This window comes from Electrophorus electricus, chromosome 18 (assembly GCF_041902795.1).
Source record: "Electrophorus electricus isolate QZ-2024a chromosome 18, ASM4190279v1, whole genome shotgun sequence".
Classification (NCBI taxonomy): Eukaryota; Metazoa; Chordata; class Actinopteri; order Gymnotiformes; family Gymnotidae; genus Electrophorus; species Electrophorus electricus.
The window spans coordinates 9230362-9245777 of record NC_137514.1 but is presented as its reverse complement, the minus strand read 5'-3'; the positions used below and the strand labels follow the sequence as shown (position 1 = coordinate 9245777).

Here is a 15416-nt window from a genome sequence, read left to right as displayed (position 1 = left end):
CCACCCCACAGTATGAAGTGACAACACAGAGCAGGATTGGCTTCAGCCCACACAGCAGAAGAATACTCTTGGTGGAAAGCTTTGGGGGGAATGACAGTTGCTATATATATACAAGTATCATAGTAATCTGCTGTGAGAATTTACTGGCGACACATAAAAGCCTCAAACCATAAAGTAAGCAACTCATGCATGACCTGCTTTGCTGATAAAATGCTACTTAAACACTTTGACTTCTGTATGAAGTATTTATCTGTCCCTCGGCTAGGCTATGTTCCATACCTTTTGTGTTGATATTTAGGCCATGAAAAATGTACAGGGTTTATAGACTTTTTCAGATTTAAATGTAGATTATTAATCATAACTCCAACCAATTGTGTGAACATGTGGTGGAAGAATCAGTAGCTGCTGTTATAGGCTTGTTTAGTCTATTGTCTTATTTTGTTATTTAATTATTAATTTATAAATGTTAGTCATCCATGAAATTGCTGGTCCATGAAAGGAGTTTCCTAGAGTGTCTCATATTTAACCTTTTCTGCATGGCTGTTGACACAGTTGTGATGTTAAGATATTTTAGGTTTTAGAACCTTACATCATACATAAAAAACATGGCCCCATTTAAGCAGTCTGCATAAGACAGAGGAAATGTTCCTATACACCTATATTATTTTAACATTTTATTCTGCTTCAGCGTTTAAATAATTCCTGAAACAATTTTGTTATCAAGAAGCAAAAAATATTAAGCTACCACAGTAGTAGCAGTTTTTGTTTGAGAATGTGTTTGTCTATATTTTTATATAGGCAATTTCTGTGAATAGGCTGTATATAAGTTATTAAATGAATAATGAAGACCAACACAAATAAACTTTAGAATAAATTCAAAAGTTATGGTTTCAGTCAGTGCATACATATTAACTTCCCAGACACCTAAACTTTGGTATTTGTGGCTATGATAGTCACGTTTGTCCTCAGACGTTAGCCTACATCTTTTTTGGCCATGTTGTGGGGTTTGGTCTGAATATTGAGGTGGGGGCCAAAACTTTGTACAAAACTCTAGAAGACAAAAACATATATTTTATTTCTCAATGTCATAATTTGTAACCTTGTTAATGGTTATTGCATATCTTTGGTAACAACATTGGTTATTTACTTGCACGAGTGCGCTGACATTTCACCTATATTGTCACCTTCCCCTACTTTTGCCTTGTCTCTAAAGGGGGTTCCCATGCTGCAGAAAACTGAGGAACTGTGGAACAGGCAAAGGAATGAAACATCATATATAAATACTGTAAAACAGTGTTAGCTGTAAACTGCAGAGTCCGGATGCTTTTCTGCAGAATATTTTCTTTAATTTTGGAGGTGTTAGCAGGGGAAATGCTTTCAATATATCCTCTCTTATGAACTGGGTAGACTTGACCTAAAAAAGTTTGGAATCTGAAATTTCAAGAATTTAATAAGAAAAGACATTTAAAATTCCTCCTTTAAAATCATCTATCTGCAAAGCAATTTCTGTGTAAACCTGAAATATTAATAACTGAGACTGTGGGAAGATGGAAGACAGGAACATTAGAACTGTACATCAAACCTCAGAGGTGTTATCTCATGTCAGCCTCAGGAGTGTTCTCACACCATTTTATTGGCTGCTTTCCTTTTCAATTTCATCTTCTAAAGCAGGGTGTGCAGTTGCATGAGAGCAGAGGAGGACCAGTGGAGTTCCCCATGTAACACTCTCAGATGTATTTTTCCAAGTTGTGTTCAGCTCTCAGCATGCCTGTGTGGCTCTTTGACCATGCATGTTGATGACACTGACAACATGCAGCACCACCAGATGTAAGGGGAGTGGCAACTTAACAAACCTATGAAACTCAACTTGTTCTGGTCCCTGTTTGCTGTGATCTTTTTTGTGCAAAATAACTTGGAGGGGTAAGATGTATTCTTTAACCCACTTTCAAGAGCAATGTTTTAAAATTTAAACCTTCTCTGCTATCTTGAGGAAGTTGACAGGCCCCAATAAAGAGATGATTGGCAAATCTCATGGGAGCACTGAAGAGCACTTTTTAAAAGACAAGTTAAATAGTTAGGACCTGTCATTCATTTGCATTCTTTACCTTACTTTTCAATTCCTTTACCTACAACACAGAGACAGCATCATGAGAATTTTTCCTAAAAGAGTTTACCCCATAATATAGTCAGGGATGATTATTATTGGGACTATTATTATTATTATTATTATTATTATTATTATTATTATTATTATTATTATTACTGGGACTCAGCCTTGGTCTCAGAAGTGAGGTCTTTAGAAAATAGGGGGATGATGTGCATCATAGGAATGTTATCAGATGCCTACTCTGCATGTAAATTAAAGTACTTTTTAGACTTTGGGGCATAGATACTTTTTAGATTCATTTAGATTGGTTAAGATATATTTTTTCTATTAAATATAGGAAATAATAGGAAATTGCATTTTATAAATGTTATTTTAAACATTTACTGAAATGGCAACCCTATTTTGCTGGGTAATTTTCTTATAATCAGCAAATTCACGCTTGTCAAATAAGATGGGCTCTGACGAAGATCTTGCTTGGACTTTTTGAATGACTGGAGTAATTTGGCTCTTGTGGTGCGTAATATCATTATGATCAGTTGTACTTTTAATTTTTTGATAACATGTACAAAGAAGAACAGCAGCTAACTAACTTGTTTTTGGATAAGCTACAAAGCGAGTCGTTGTTGAAGTAACTATATTTTTGCTTAATGTTACTCTACTATCCTCTGTAATTATGCTAAAAGCCCAGCGTTTTATTTATTAGTATAAATCTTTTTTAGTAGTTTAAATCCTTTTATGTACTCGTTCGTGGAATCATCGGTCAAGCTATCCGCGCTTTAGCGATTCACGGTCAAGTCAAATTCAAATGTGCGATTTTACGGTATTTCGCTGCTCACCACAATCTCTATACTAAACAGTCAAGCTCTAAACTTCTGAGAAACATTATATAGAAAAGCCATTTTGAACAATGCTTATTAAGATGTTTAAATATATTACCAATTATGTTTAATCTAATAAGTAAACTGTATTTTGTACTTTTAAATGTAGTAAACGTGTGCGTCTTCATCAAAGCTCTTCAAAATATACGCAAGTCTCTTTCTCTTTGCTTAAGGAGCGTTAGATTGCGGTGAGCAGCGAAATACCATAAAATAGCACATATAGTCGCAGTAGAATTTAAAGCGCGGATGACGACCGTGAATCGCTATAGCGCTGATAGCTTGTCCGCGGTGAATCGTTGGAGTATTTGGCAACCTGGGACGTCAGGCGTACAGTTTGTTGGAAGGCGTTCACTCTGTTAATGGTCTGGGCACAACACACTAGATTACCACAAAATTATGAAATGTCATACTAGATGTACCTTGTGCAATCTCATTAGCTAAGAGGATGGAGTCATACAAGCGCTTCACCGACGAAAGCTACAAAAATTGGCTGAAAACTGCCGAGAGTCTTTACATACTGAGAAGACACATTCGTGATTTTGTGGAAAACGAAACCGAAACTTATCACAAATCTCTTCGGGAAAGTCTACAAAGGGAGGTTTGTGTAAAGGATTGCAAGAAATATTCGCCACAAGAAAAAAAGGTAAACTATGCGAGATAAAATGAGTATTTCACTAAATAATGTTTGTCTAGAGTTCTACTAACTTACCAGGTAGTTAGCGTTAGCTAGGGTTAGCTACTATAGCTTAATATTAGCGTAAGCACACAGAAATGTAACAGTCGTCTTACAAATGTGATAAACGTGACTCTGGCATAAACCCTTTTGTCCACAGTCACCCCTTTGTGACAGGTGTGAGCAGTGGAAAGTCAAGATATTAGAAAACCGTCATACGAAGTATGGCATACACTGGGAAAACTGCCAGCCATATCTGTGGGCTACAGAGAAATGGGAAGTGGCTAAGGTAAGTGCAGGGTAGCCAGCATCGTTTATTATCATTGCGTCATTTTTTATGTCATTGACAAAGGTGCTTGTTGGTCACTCGTTGGAGTGGAACTGGTGTAGCTAATTATTTCTTTAAATGTGACGTTAGGTTTATATGCCGCGTACACCAAAGGAACATCGCAGTTTTGACCAGTTCGACATTTCTGCAATTCTGAACTTCATGAGTCAATGCAAACATTTCAAAACCTTTGTTAAAAGCGACTTCCTGAACAAGGTGAATAAATAAATAAGTAAATAGATAGATACATACATACATATATACATACATACACACTGAATTCTCGTGTAATTGGTAAGACTTATGAACTTATGTTTCCTGTACTTGCATTTTCCAGTTATGTACTTGTGCATTGCTTTTGTTAATGAAGTCAAATGCATTGTAGGTATTGTCTCCAAATGTTGCTGGTATGTATTCTGATTGATTATGTTCGCATGTGTAGTTTTGTTCTTTTTTCTGATTGTTAAAGGTAATTAATGTCAGGAACAACGTGATGCATTCCCCTGATCTCAGGCTGAGCAAAAAGGACATGGAGGATTATATAGCAAATGTTGTGCAACTGGCAAAGTTCCTTGAGCCTCATGCACTAGGACTGAAAGATATATCAGAGGAGATACAGCAGGTATATAACCATGAAAGATACACAATCAATATGCATTTTTAAAGATCTGGAATCTGTGAAAGATATGACTGCATTGCATGCATTTATACATGGCATTATAGGTGTTCATGCTCTGTTTAAGATGAATGTATTTCATAATATTTGTAAGAGAAATGGGTTAGGTATTTACCTTTGGTCTATTTTAGTTTAAGGAAAATTTGGAGAAGTATTGTGGTCAAAGTTCTCCCAATGCAGAGAACAGCAAGGACGAAAATGTGAAGCTGATAAATAGAGAACACCAGGCCCTGAAGGAGAAGATTGAGTTTCTGGCCCAGCACTATGAGGAAGAACAACATGCAGACCTTAAAGTAGGATACAGTGCCCAGAGAAGGGCAAAATACATTAAAATTTATTTATTTACAAATTACAAATAAATATTGAACAAATGTATCACAATAAAATATTGATGGCAAAAACATATTCAAATAAGATACATGTAGTTAATTATTAGTTAACAACAAAACACAATGGGAACATTGATAATCTTCCCAATTTCACAGGACTCCTTACTGGGAGGCCCCTTCTTAGGTTACTAACGTAAAATTACTTTGTACAAAAATGCCAGGTTAATGACAAAAAAATGCACATTTATCTTACTCAAATCTGGAAAAATGATTAAACACTGTGTTCTGAAAATCTAAAAATCAATTTGCATATTGTCTTTAGAAAGAACTGCAGGGTATGAAAGGCTTTTTGGAGCAGAACAAAGACCTCCTGGAGAACTTGGGTCCTTATGTTAACCAGCTGGATGAGATCCAAGAAAAGGTGAACAAGCACGATCACCAGATTGATAATCTCAAGAATAGGGTGGACAAACTGGAGGAGACACAAGGTGGGTAAAAGAAGGCGTTATTACATTAATCCTAGAGGATATACCAGTTTTATTTACAGAGTTTTTAATTTCTCTGTAAACCCATTCTAAGCAAAAGTCAGTGGCTTGACCATTTATACTGTTAATGGTGAAAGTACAGTAGTGAATGCAAAAACAATTCAGAAATTCATTTAGAAGATTACTTCTTATTGTATCTTTAAAAAAGGTAATAATAAAAAATAATAATAACCATGTGGGAACAGGCTTGGCTTTTGAGCTGATTATGATCCACAGACCCTGTGTTCATTGGTGATCCCCTTAAGTTCAAGAATCATCTGATAGAAGAGGCTAAGAAATGCAAGTGGTCAGATCCTGTTTTTACAGAGGTCCTTGAAGCCAATGGTAACTAGTCTATTATTTCTGTTGTATTTAATATATAGTTATGAGTTCTACAAATATATATTGTAGTTACTAAAGAAAATATTTTAAAACTTTTTAAAGTGTTGAATGTGTTTTTATTAGATTCCATTTGTTGTTTATTTAGGTTATAGAGGTCAGGTGGAGGTCAATGGGCACATCTTTACAGGTTCTTATGTGTGTAATAGCAAAAAGAGTGCTCACCAGGAGGTGGCTAAGAAGGCCCTGCAGAACCTAAAATTCTGCTACTATAGTACTGAACAGTTTTCCCACCCTGGATGCATAGACAAGCCATCAACATCTTCAACCACTCCATCAGTGAATCCTGTTACATCAGCCTCAAGTAAAATGTTTTTTCCTAGCTTTAACGCAGTTACGTTTGATCTTACAGTCTAATTTTATGCTGTCATTGTCACCTTGGTTTAAATATAGTAACAAATATGCATTGAGCTAAGTAAGGCTAACTTTGGCTTGGTGGAGTTTGTAGACTAGCAGTCTTGTCTTAGTGTCAACTAAACATGAACATTTCAACCATTGTAAGTTTTACCACGCAGTCAAGGGAGTTAGACAGTGTTTTGATGGCTTTTTTTCAGCTTACTTTGCAACTTTTGAGCTGATTTGGAGTTTCCCATTTCAGATGCCCTCTTTTATGCCAGTGCAACCGTGGTCCTCAAAAACCAAGAAGTTGTTTCTGATGGATGTGCACAACAGGAACATGCAATTGAATCAGCATACAAAAAACTAGCCTGTCTGTTTCACTTAAATGCCCATGGAGGTGGTAGGCATCAACCGATTTATGATTAGTGTTTATACAGATCTAGTCATTGGTTTGGTCAGTAATTTGGTTTCGGTTAATCATGATTATATCCGTTGCCCTTTCTTGTGCAGCAGGTAATAGTTTTAAGACAATGGTCTTGGCCCATTTTGATAGCTGCCATTACCCTCCACCATCAGAACATTTAGATCAGCAAGACGATAAGAACTTCTGCAAACTCCTTCTCTGTGGACCGTTTACCTTTCATGACAAAGGTATTTAGATTCTGTCTACTTTATAAAACAAATATATGAATTTCCTTAACTTTGCCTGTAAGATTTAGATATTCTTTTAAAGTATTGTTTAACAGTGATCTCATGTTAACAACATTCCCATACAACTGACACCACCACCCTTAATTCAGTGCCAGTCACATTTTTGAGTTTTTAAATCCAAGTATCTCTTCATGTCTTTGTTCTCTGTCTGATGCATCTTACTTGGTTTATGAAACTCTTTAGATGGTTCCATAAAGAAGAAACAAACAGAACAGCAGGTGGCTATGGTTGCCCTACAGCAGCTATCAGGGATCCTTAACTGTAGTTTTGATTCTGTTGATGGTGGAAACTACAAAGGGTTTCTGAAGGAATGTCTAGATGCCCATGGTCTAAAACAACCCAAGTACAGTACCGAGAGAAAAGAAGTGGACATTGAAGATGGGGAGTGTCCTAACACTAGTGGAGATAATTCTCACTGTATGTTTGACTTCATTTTTATATTATAGAGGTTTGTGACATTTATTCCAAACACCTTGTGAAGAGCAATGAATAAAACATACAACTCTTATGTTAAGTATGCAGGGTTTTCTTTCTTCTTGCCCCTTTTTAAAAAATTTATATTTGTATTGAACCTGCTCAGCATACTGTACCAGGACGCCGAGAGTGTTTAGCAAGGATGCTAGTCTTCAGCCAGAGGATAATGCTGCAGTGGTCCAGCCTCTACCTACAACACATCCAGACCACAATGATGTCCATCTGATAGGCATTCAGGGCACCCAGACTCCCCCCATACCATGCCAAGTGGCCAAGTTGGACTGTGCAGGTACACAATTGTAGGCGCTGCATGTGAAAGGAACGTGCCACTATAGTAACAGTAAAGTGTTACATCGTCCTGAAGTAAAATGTTTTTTTGGGTTTTTTTTCTAGCTTTAAGTTAAGTTTGATAGTGAACTATCTTACAAAAAAAAAAAATCTAATTTTTAAAATGTCATTGTCACCTTGGTTTAAATAAGTAACAAATATGCATTGAGCTAAATTAGACTAACTTTGGCTTGGTGGAGTTTACAAACTAGCAGTTCTTTCTTAGTGTCAACTAAACATAAACATTTTAACCGTTGTCTGTCTTACCACGCAGTCAAGGGAGTTAGACATTGTTTTGATGGCTTTTTTTTTCAGTTTACTTTGCAACTTTTGAGCTGATTTTGAGTTTCCCATTTCAGATGCCCTCTTTTATGCCAGTGCAACTGTGGTCCTCAAAAACCAAGAAGTTGTTTCTGATGGATGTGCACAACAGGAACATGCAATTGAATCAGCATACAAAAAACTAGCCTGTCTGTTTCGCCTAAATGCCCATGGAGGAGGTAGGCATCAACTGATTTATGACTAGTTCTTATACAGATCTGATCATTGGTTTGGTCAGTAATTTGTTTTGGTTAATCATGATTATATCCATTGCCCTTTCTTGTGCAGCAGGTAATAGTTTTAAGACAATGGTCTTGGCCCAATTTGATAGCTGCCATTACCCTCCACCATCAGAACATTTTGATCAGCAAGATGATAAGAACTTCTGCAAACTCCTTCTCTGTGGACCGTTTACCTTTCATGACAAAGGTATTTAGATTCTGTTTATTTTATAAAACAAATATATTAATTTCCTTAACTTTGCCTGTAAGATTTAGATATTCTTTTAAAGTATTGTTTAACAGTGATCTCGTTAACAACAATCCTATACAACAGACACCACCACCCTTAATTCAGTGCCAGTCACATTTTTGAGTTTTTAAATCCAAGTATCTCTTCATGTCTTTGTTCTCTGTCTGTTACACCTTACTTGGTTTATGAAACTCTTTAGATGGTTCCATAAAGAAGAAACAAGCAGAACAGCAGGTGGCTATGGTTGCCCTACAGCAGCTATCAGGGATCCTTAACTGTAGTTTTGATTCTGTTGATGGAAACTACAAAGGGTTTCTGAAGGAATGTCTAGATGCCCATGGTCTAAAACAACCCATGTACAGTACTGAGAGAAAGAAAGTGGACATTGAAGAAGGGGAGGGTTCTAACACTAGTGGAGATAATTCATACTGTAAGTTTAACTTCATTTATATATTATAGAGGTTTGTGACATTTATTCCAAACACCTTGTGAAGAACAATAAGTAAAACATATAACTGTCATGTTAAGTATGCAAGATTTTCTTTCTTCTTCTCCCATTTAAAAAAATGTGGCAGACACTAAGGGCAACCAGACAGACACTAAGGGCAACCAGACTCGCCCCATACCATGCAAAGTGGCCAAGCTGGAATGTGAAGGTACAGAAGTGTAGGCTCTGCATGTGAAAGGAATGTGCCACTATAGTAACAGTAAAGTGTACCATGATCAAAGAGTAGGTGATCTCTCTCTCTCTCTCTCTCTCTCTCTCTCTCTCTCTCTCGCTATATATATATCTATATATATATATATATATATATATATATATATATATATATATATCTGTTTGCACAAGTTCATAAGTAGTAAACCTGTGTCCTGTGTTTATCAGTATGACCTTTAAACACATTACTAAAAGAAGGGCCTAAAACAATGTTTGTCAACATGTTGGCTCAAACCAAGCTCCCAGTCCACATCCTACACAAAAGTGCTAGTCTAAAAAGTAGTTTGTACATCTTGCCTCTTTGTGTGTGTGTGTGTGTATGTGTGTGTGTGTGTGTGTGTGTGTGTGTGTGCACATTTTACAGAGATCCACACACTTCTGGCACTGTTTAATCTGAAACCTCCATCTGTAACATTAGAGAGTGTCAGCAATGAACAAAAATTTGGCATTACTGTGGAAGTCATCTTGGACAACCTAACCTTTAAGAACAAAGATCCCTGTACCTCCAGGAGGGATGCCATTCGTAAAGCATATTATTCACTTGGCTGTGCATTGGGTATTTGCCAGTCAAACACAGGTACTGTGATGTCACAACAATGTTATAACTAACTAGTGGTGTACAATTATATTCAAAAGGTTTACAAGTGTCTACAATACCTGCTGTTGTTAGAAAGTGGAGTTATTACCTGTCTGTGTTCATTTATTTACTTATTTACTCTCTCTCTCCCAAGATGCAACCATGCTGGTGAAACAAGATTTTTCCCAGAAGTCATTCCCCCTTCCCAAGGAAGTCATTGAGGGCAACATAGAGCCTTTCTATTGTTCCCTTAACAACATCTCATACAATGTCATCTATGAGGGACAAGGTTAGCCATTTTTCTGTGCTATGCCATATGCACAATGAATGTATAGATACCTATACTAAGTGCCATTGTGGAAAATGGGAGGAGGTCACCTGCACAGGTGAGGGGGATATATGGTGGCGTTTAGGGGGAGCTACTTTAAGAACACACCAGTATATGTGATTCAATGCAGTGAGTTGAATATTATTACATGGACTACAGGCCTCTATTTCTTTAACAATAATTATAGATCCTATTTCTTTTTCTTTCTTTCAAGGGGTGGGATAGGGCAAGGGGGTGGGGGGTGGTTAGTTTCGAGAAAGACCTCTCAGCACTTGCCACAGCACCTAAGAAAAAACCCAAAACATTAAGAGCTATAGCAACATCCATGCACAGGCATCCTTAACAGATGTTTGACTTGACTTGACCTGACCTGACCTGACCTGACCTGACCTGACCTGACCATTTCATATTTTATGCATACAATATCCACATTGTGGTGCCTATAATAAAAAACAGAAACAGTCATGGATAACACAAAAAGTCCAAAAACTTATTTCCATTGTGGTCCCAATATAGTACCAAATCCCATATTAGGTAACAGATGAAGAACAGCAAACATGGCATAATAAAACAATTATCAAAATAGATTTGCTCCGCAAAACTAAAGTAGAATTAAAAATAACATGTTTGTCTATGGAACAGGAGCTTGGTCAAACCTTCAATCTAGCTTTTTCAGTATGTTTATTTTTGCCTTCAGAGCAATTGAATATGAAAGTAACTATGAGGTAAAATTGGACAAAAGATTATTCTGTAGATCACAGCTAATGCCTACTAGTGACTCAGCAGATAACATGAAGTGTGCCATCATGTGTCTTAGAGTTCACTGGAAATGGACCAATCACAACCCCAGCTATAAAAATGATATTGATGTTCTTCTTTGGCAGCAGTTGGTATCAGCTATCTTCTGGGACAATCAGTTCTTGGTTTGAAATGTAAAGAACTCTGTTTGTCTGGATGGGTATCGAACTGTTCTAAAAATTGCTTCTGGGCCACATAGAATAATGACACAAAGTTCTTACAATAATGACACGAAGTTCCCAGAGAGGACTGAGGCATTTCTTAGAATGCTACTCAAAATCAGTCTTAAGAAAGAAAGATGTGGATCAAACTTTGGGCAGCTACCCACTACATGGGGGCTACCCCCAGACTTGGGTATATCTAGCAGTTTGTGCCATGCAAGTGCCACCTATGCCACTGCCTTTCATGCCTTAAACCAGTGGTTTCCAATCCAGTCCTTGGGGAAGCCAGTCCAGTCCTTCCTCAGCCAATCCAGGTTTTTGTTCTGTTCCAGCTCCCTATACTCCTGAATAAGATAATCAGTCACTGTGGTGCTCCTGATTGCTTGACCAAAGTCTGTTGGGAGCTGGAACACAATAGTTCTGACTGGCTGGGTTCTGCTCAAGGACTGGATTGGCAACCTTTACCTTATATGTATTATATCCCCAGTTTTCTGAGGGACACATATTACAGACACACGTTACATCTTCTCCACAGGTTCCACAGAGACAGATGCGAAACATGATGGCCTACAGAAAGCTCTGCATGCCCTGCCCTTGATTTTTGGCTACAAGACTTTGCCTAGCTCCGGTAATGCTGAGGAAATGGAGGCTCAGATTAACACCATTCTGACAAGAAAAAACCAAAAGAAGCTCACGTACTCTCTCAAATGGCACCGATATATGAGCTCAGCCAAGCTGCTGTTCAAAGACTACACCATGAAGAGTACGAGGCAGGCAAACAAGAAGGCAAATCGCAGTCACCTGAGTCGATGCATGCTCAGCCTACTGGGCGAGAAAACAGGTCAGAATGTGGTTGAAACCCAGTTATGAACACATACAGTGGCTTACAGCTGACAAGACAAGTGGGGACTAGAAGTTAGTAACTGAGCTGAATGTGAAAGTGGTGCTCACTGTGTAGTTGCACCTTGCACATTCAGAGCAGATTTGTAGCTTACAAGAAATAAAACATGGGTAAACTGGCCATACAGATTTTCAGTCAGTAATACGTCAGTCCATCTTTTGACACTCTGCAGAATCAAATGGTCCATCTTTCAGAAGCTGCTTAGATGAGTGGTTCATGAAGAGAGGTCTGCAGCCACCTGTATTTGAGGACACAGAGGAGGCCCAGGGATCCAAGGCTATGTTTTCTGTCTCACTCTCATGCTCTCATGCAGGTGACAAAAATACATTTACATGTATGTTTTCTCTTTCTTTCTTTCTCCCACAGTAAGTGCCATTATGTTTTTGTTTTGTTTTTTTCGTTAGACTGGGAAGACAACTTGGAGGCAGCGATTGAAAAGCTGATCCAGGAGCTCAGCAAGAGGTTTAGGTATCTGACTGAGCAGGATACATATTAGCCTGCCAAATCATTTGAAAACTACTGAATAGGCCTGATTGTACTTCCAAGAGGCTTTCCATATAAATGTAATACTCTGATTATGGGATTATGGGATTTTCAGGGTCTTTGGATTTTAACCAAGGTATATAAAGATTCAATTTGATTTTTAAAATTGTATGTGTTTTAAAAGGTATTGTTTTCAGCAGCACTTTAATTATACGCAGATTGGTTTGGCTCAGAAAAATACAAAGTTTATTTTAAAAATTGCTAAGGAGTGCGTCTTTATGCAAAAAGTAGTTTTGCATCATTCGTATAAATAATTAATTAGAACTAATAAATAACTAAATAACTAACAGCAAACACAGAGCTAATGTTGATGTTAAGTGTTGGTCTGTCTCTTTAAACCCCTGCCTGTGTGTGCCTCTTCATTGGTCATTGTTGCTGTTTCTGTTTCTGATATTGTATATGTGTAGCCATTGTTAGCATTAGATGTCATTGTTCCTGTCAACACTGTTCATCGTTATGTGTGAGTGCCACAAGTGTCATTGATGTTTTGTCTCATTACAATTAAATGTCTCACTAAATTGAGGGAGTCTTTGCATCCTGTTCCGACATTACAGAATGACCAACCACCACAGTACGCCAGCCCCCTCAATGAAGGATTCGGGGGGTTAAGGTACTTGACTTGTAATCAGAAGGTTGCTGGTTCAAGCCCCAGCACTGCCAGGTTGCCACTGTTGGGCCCCTGAGCAAGACCCTTAACCCACAATTGTTGTACATGATTGTAAGTCACTTTGGATAAAAGCATCAAATGTAAATGGGCTGAGGAGTACTGATGTGCTCCATAAGGACCGTAAAGAGGGCGGTTTGGTGGAGCTAGCGGGATCTCCGGCAGGCAGTGCTGAAGCCTGAGTTCCTTTCCTTCTGTGGACTCAGCAGCAAGACTGGAGGAGTCCACCCAAAGCCTCAGAGGCAAACTGCCTCTGGGGCACTTCTAGAGTGGCTGGAAAAAGGAGGACCATTTGGGGGAGGAGCATGGCCAGAACAGGTGGATGTGCACCCTTGTGTGTCTGTTGAGGCCAAGGACATGTCTACAGCTCCTGTGGGATTAGCAGGCACTGCAGCACAGTGCCTTATGTTTGTGTGGATTAGTGCTATTGTTTATGTGTGTTCGCACCGTGTGTGTTTTTGGAGCACCACATCACGGGGAGTGTACCTCCCTTTCTCCCTCGCACTCTGCCTTTCTCCCTCGTGTAAGGAGGTCTCCCCAGTTGGTGGCTCCTAGCCCGCCATGTGTTTGGTGGGCACCGGGCAGTGCCGTGCAGTGTCTGCGTGTGCACAGCGGCCTGGGGTTTGCTGTCCCAGAATGGGAGGTGTCAGGAGCCACGCCCCTGCGGAGCGGTCATCGTCAGGGAATGCTTCCCCCTCACATGTCACGTGGAGTATACCGGACTATCCTGAGAGAGGCAGGGAAGCTGCCTTTCTTCCTCCTACTGAGAGGTCTCCCTTGTTAGCGGCACCTGGCCTGCCCTGTGCTGGGTGGGCACCAGGCATGGTCGTACTGTGTCTGTGTGTGTGTACGGCAGCCTGGGATTCGCTGTCCCAGATTTGGACGCTTCAGGAGCTGTGCCCCTTGGGAGGGAATGCATCCCCCCCACGAGTCACGTGGCACAGTCTGCCGCATGCAAGGGGTTTCACCATTGTTTGTAGCCACAAGCTCTGTGAGGGCACACACCTGTACGGGGGATGATGTTAAGTGTTTGTCTATTTAAATCTCCACCTGTGTGTGCCTCTTCGTTGGTCAGTGTTCTGTTTCTATTACTGTTATTGTATATGTGTAGCCATTGTTGGCGTTATATGTCCTAGTTCCTGTCAACACTGTTCGTCGTTATGTATGAGTGCCACAAGTTTCATCAATCTTCTCTCATTAAACATCTCACTAAATTGAGGGAGTCTGTGCATCCTGTTCCATGCCCTGCAGCACTCGGGCCGACGTTACATGATCAGCCCATAAAATCTCTCTTTGATTGTATTAAAGATGTCAAATTATGAATAGAAAGTAATGTTCTTCATTTGAATGATAGTAAAACTGAGGTAAATTTATTCAGGCCGCCTGAGCAAACATTTCTTAATGCTAATAGCTTGGGGCCTTTTTCTTCAAATATAAGGGTGATCATGCTTTCTCTACTGCTGCTCCTAGGTTGTGGAACCTTCTTTCTTTTAATGTAAATCACCTGAAACTATTAAAGTTTTTAAAACTTGCCTCAAAAAGTACCTTTCCCCCCTGCTTTATGAGCTTATTTAGTGATTCTCATGCATATTATGGAGTATTTTAAATCTTTGATCTTTGTCTATCAACATTTTGCTCTGGGTTTAACATTTTAATATGAATTATTATGTTAGCCTTTTATATTTACTACTGATTTATTCTATTAATATCCTATCAATGTGTGTTTTATTTCTTTGTATTAACAGGTTTTAAACAGACTTGTAATGCTCTAATGTAGTAAAAGCTATTGCTGAAGTAAGTTATCACATCCATGAATGCGACTAAATGTGGCTTGTGAGTGTCCTTCCTACTAGCTCTGTCTTGCTGAAGCTCAATCTTTATTCCCCCCTTTCTGGGTACATAATTTCATGTTGCAGGTATTAAAGGGGGCAAATCTTTGATATGGTGGTATATTGTAAATCCAATGTGCACAAAGATATTAGCACCATTAGTAAATATCAAAGATATCTTGACAGACGCCTGCATCTCATTAAAAGACTCAACAGGTTTAGTCTAGCCTCTTGTGCAATTCTGAGCCTTTTCCCTATTTCATAGCTCTGTTTCTGTTTATTTTTCTCCCTGAATCCTGTTTTTTGTTTGTTTGTTTTTTTAAGTCTAGAAATACCGTTG

The 15416-nt window shown here is 38.7% G+C and overlaps 1 protein-coding gene across 6 annotated transcripts; it reads left to right on the top strand.

Moving 5' to 3' along the window:
- Positions 1-3290: 3290 nt before the first annotated feature.
- Positions 3291-14465, top strand: LOC113578515 (uncharacterized). 6 transcript variants are annotated; one of them, XR_014118239.1, is made up of 21 exons: positions 3291-3628; positions 3819-3947; positions 4077-4202; positions 4456-4608; positions 4794-4955; positions 5314-5479; positions 5753-5860; positions 6003-6218; positions 6513-6653; positions 6764-6904; positions 7148-7381; positions 7545-7727; positions 8125-8265; positions 8375-8515; positions 8757-8987; positions 9133-9213; positions 9640-9852; positions 10007-10141; positions 11675-11980; positions 12235-12353; positions 12445-12462. XR_014118239.1 is itself a non-coding variant. In XM_027011813.3 (21 exons), the coding sequence occupies exons 1-21, from the start codon at positions 3431-3433 to the stop codon at positions 12534-12536; spliced, it is 3435 nt and encodes a 1144-aa protein (XP_026867614.2). In that variant the 5' UTR covers positions 3291-3430; the 3' UTR covers positions 12537-14465. The 6 variants fall into 6 exon arrangements, 5 of the variants coding, with proteins under 5 accessions (XP_026867614.2, XP_035390760.1, XP_081557407.1 ...); XM_027011813.3 differs by having other exon boundaries at positions 6767-6904; positions 12213-12353; positions 12445-14465; XM_035534867.2 differs by having other exon boundaries at positions 8378-8515; positions 12213-12353; positions 12445-14465.
- The last annotated feature ends 951 nt before the right edge of the window (positions 14466-15416 follow it).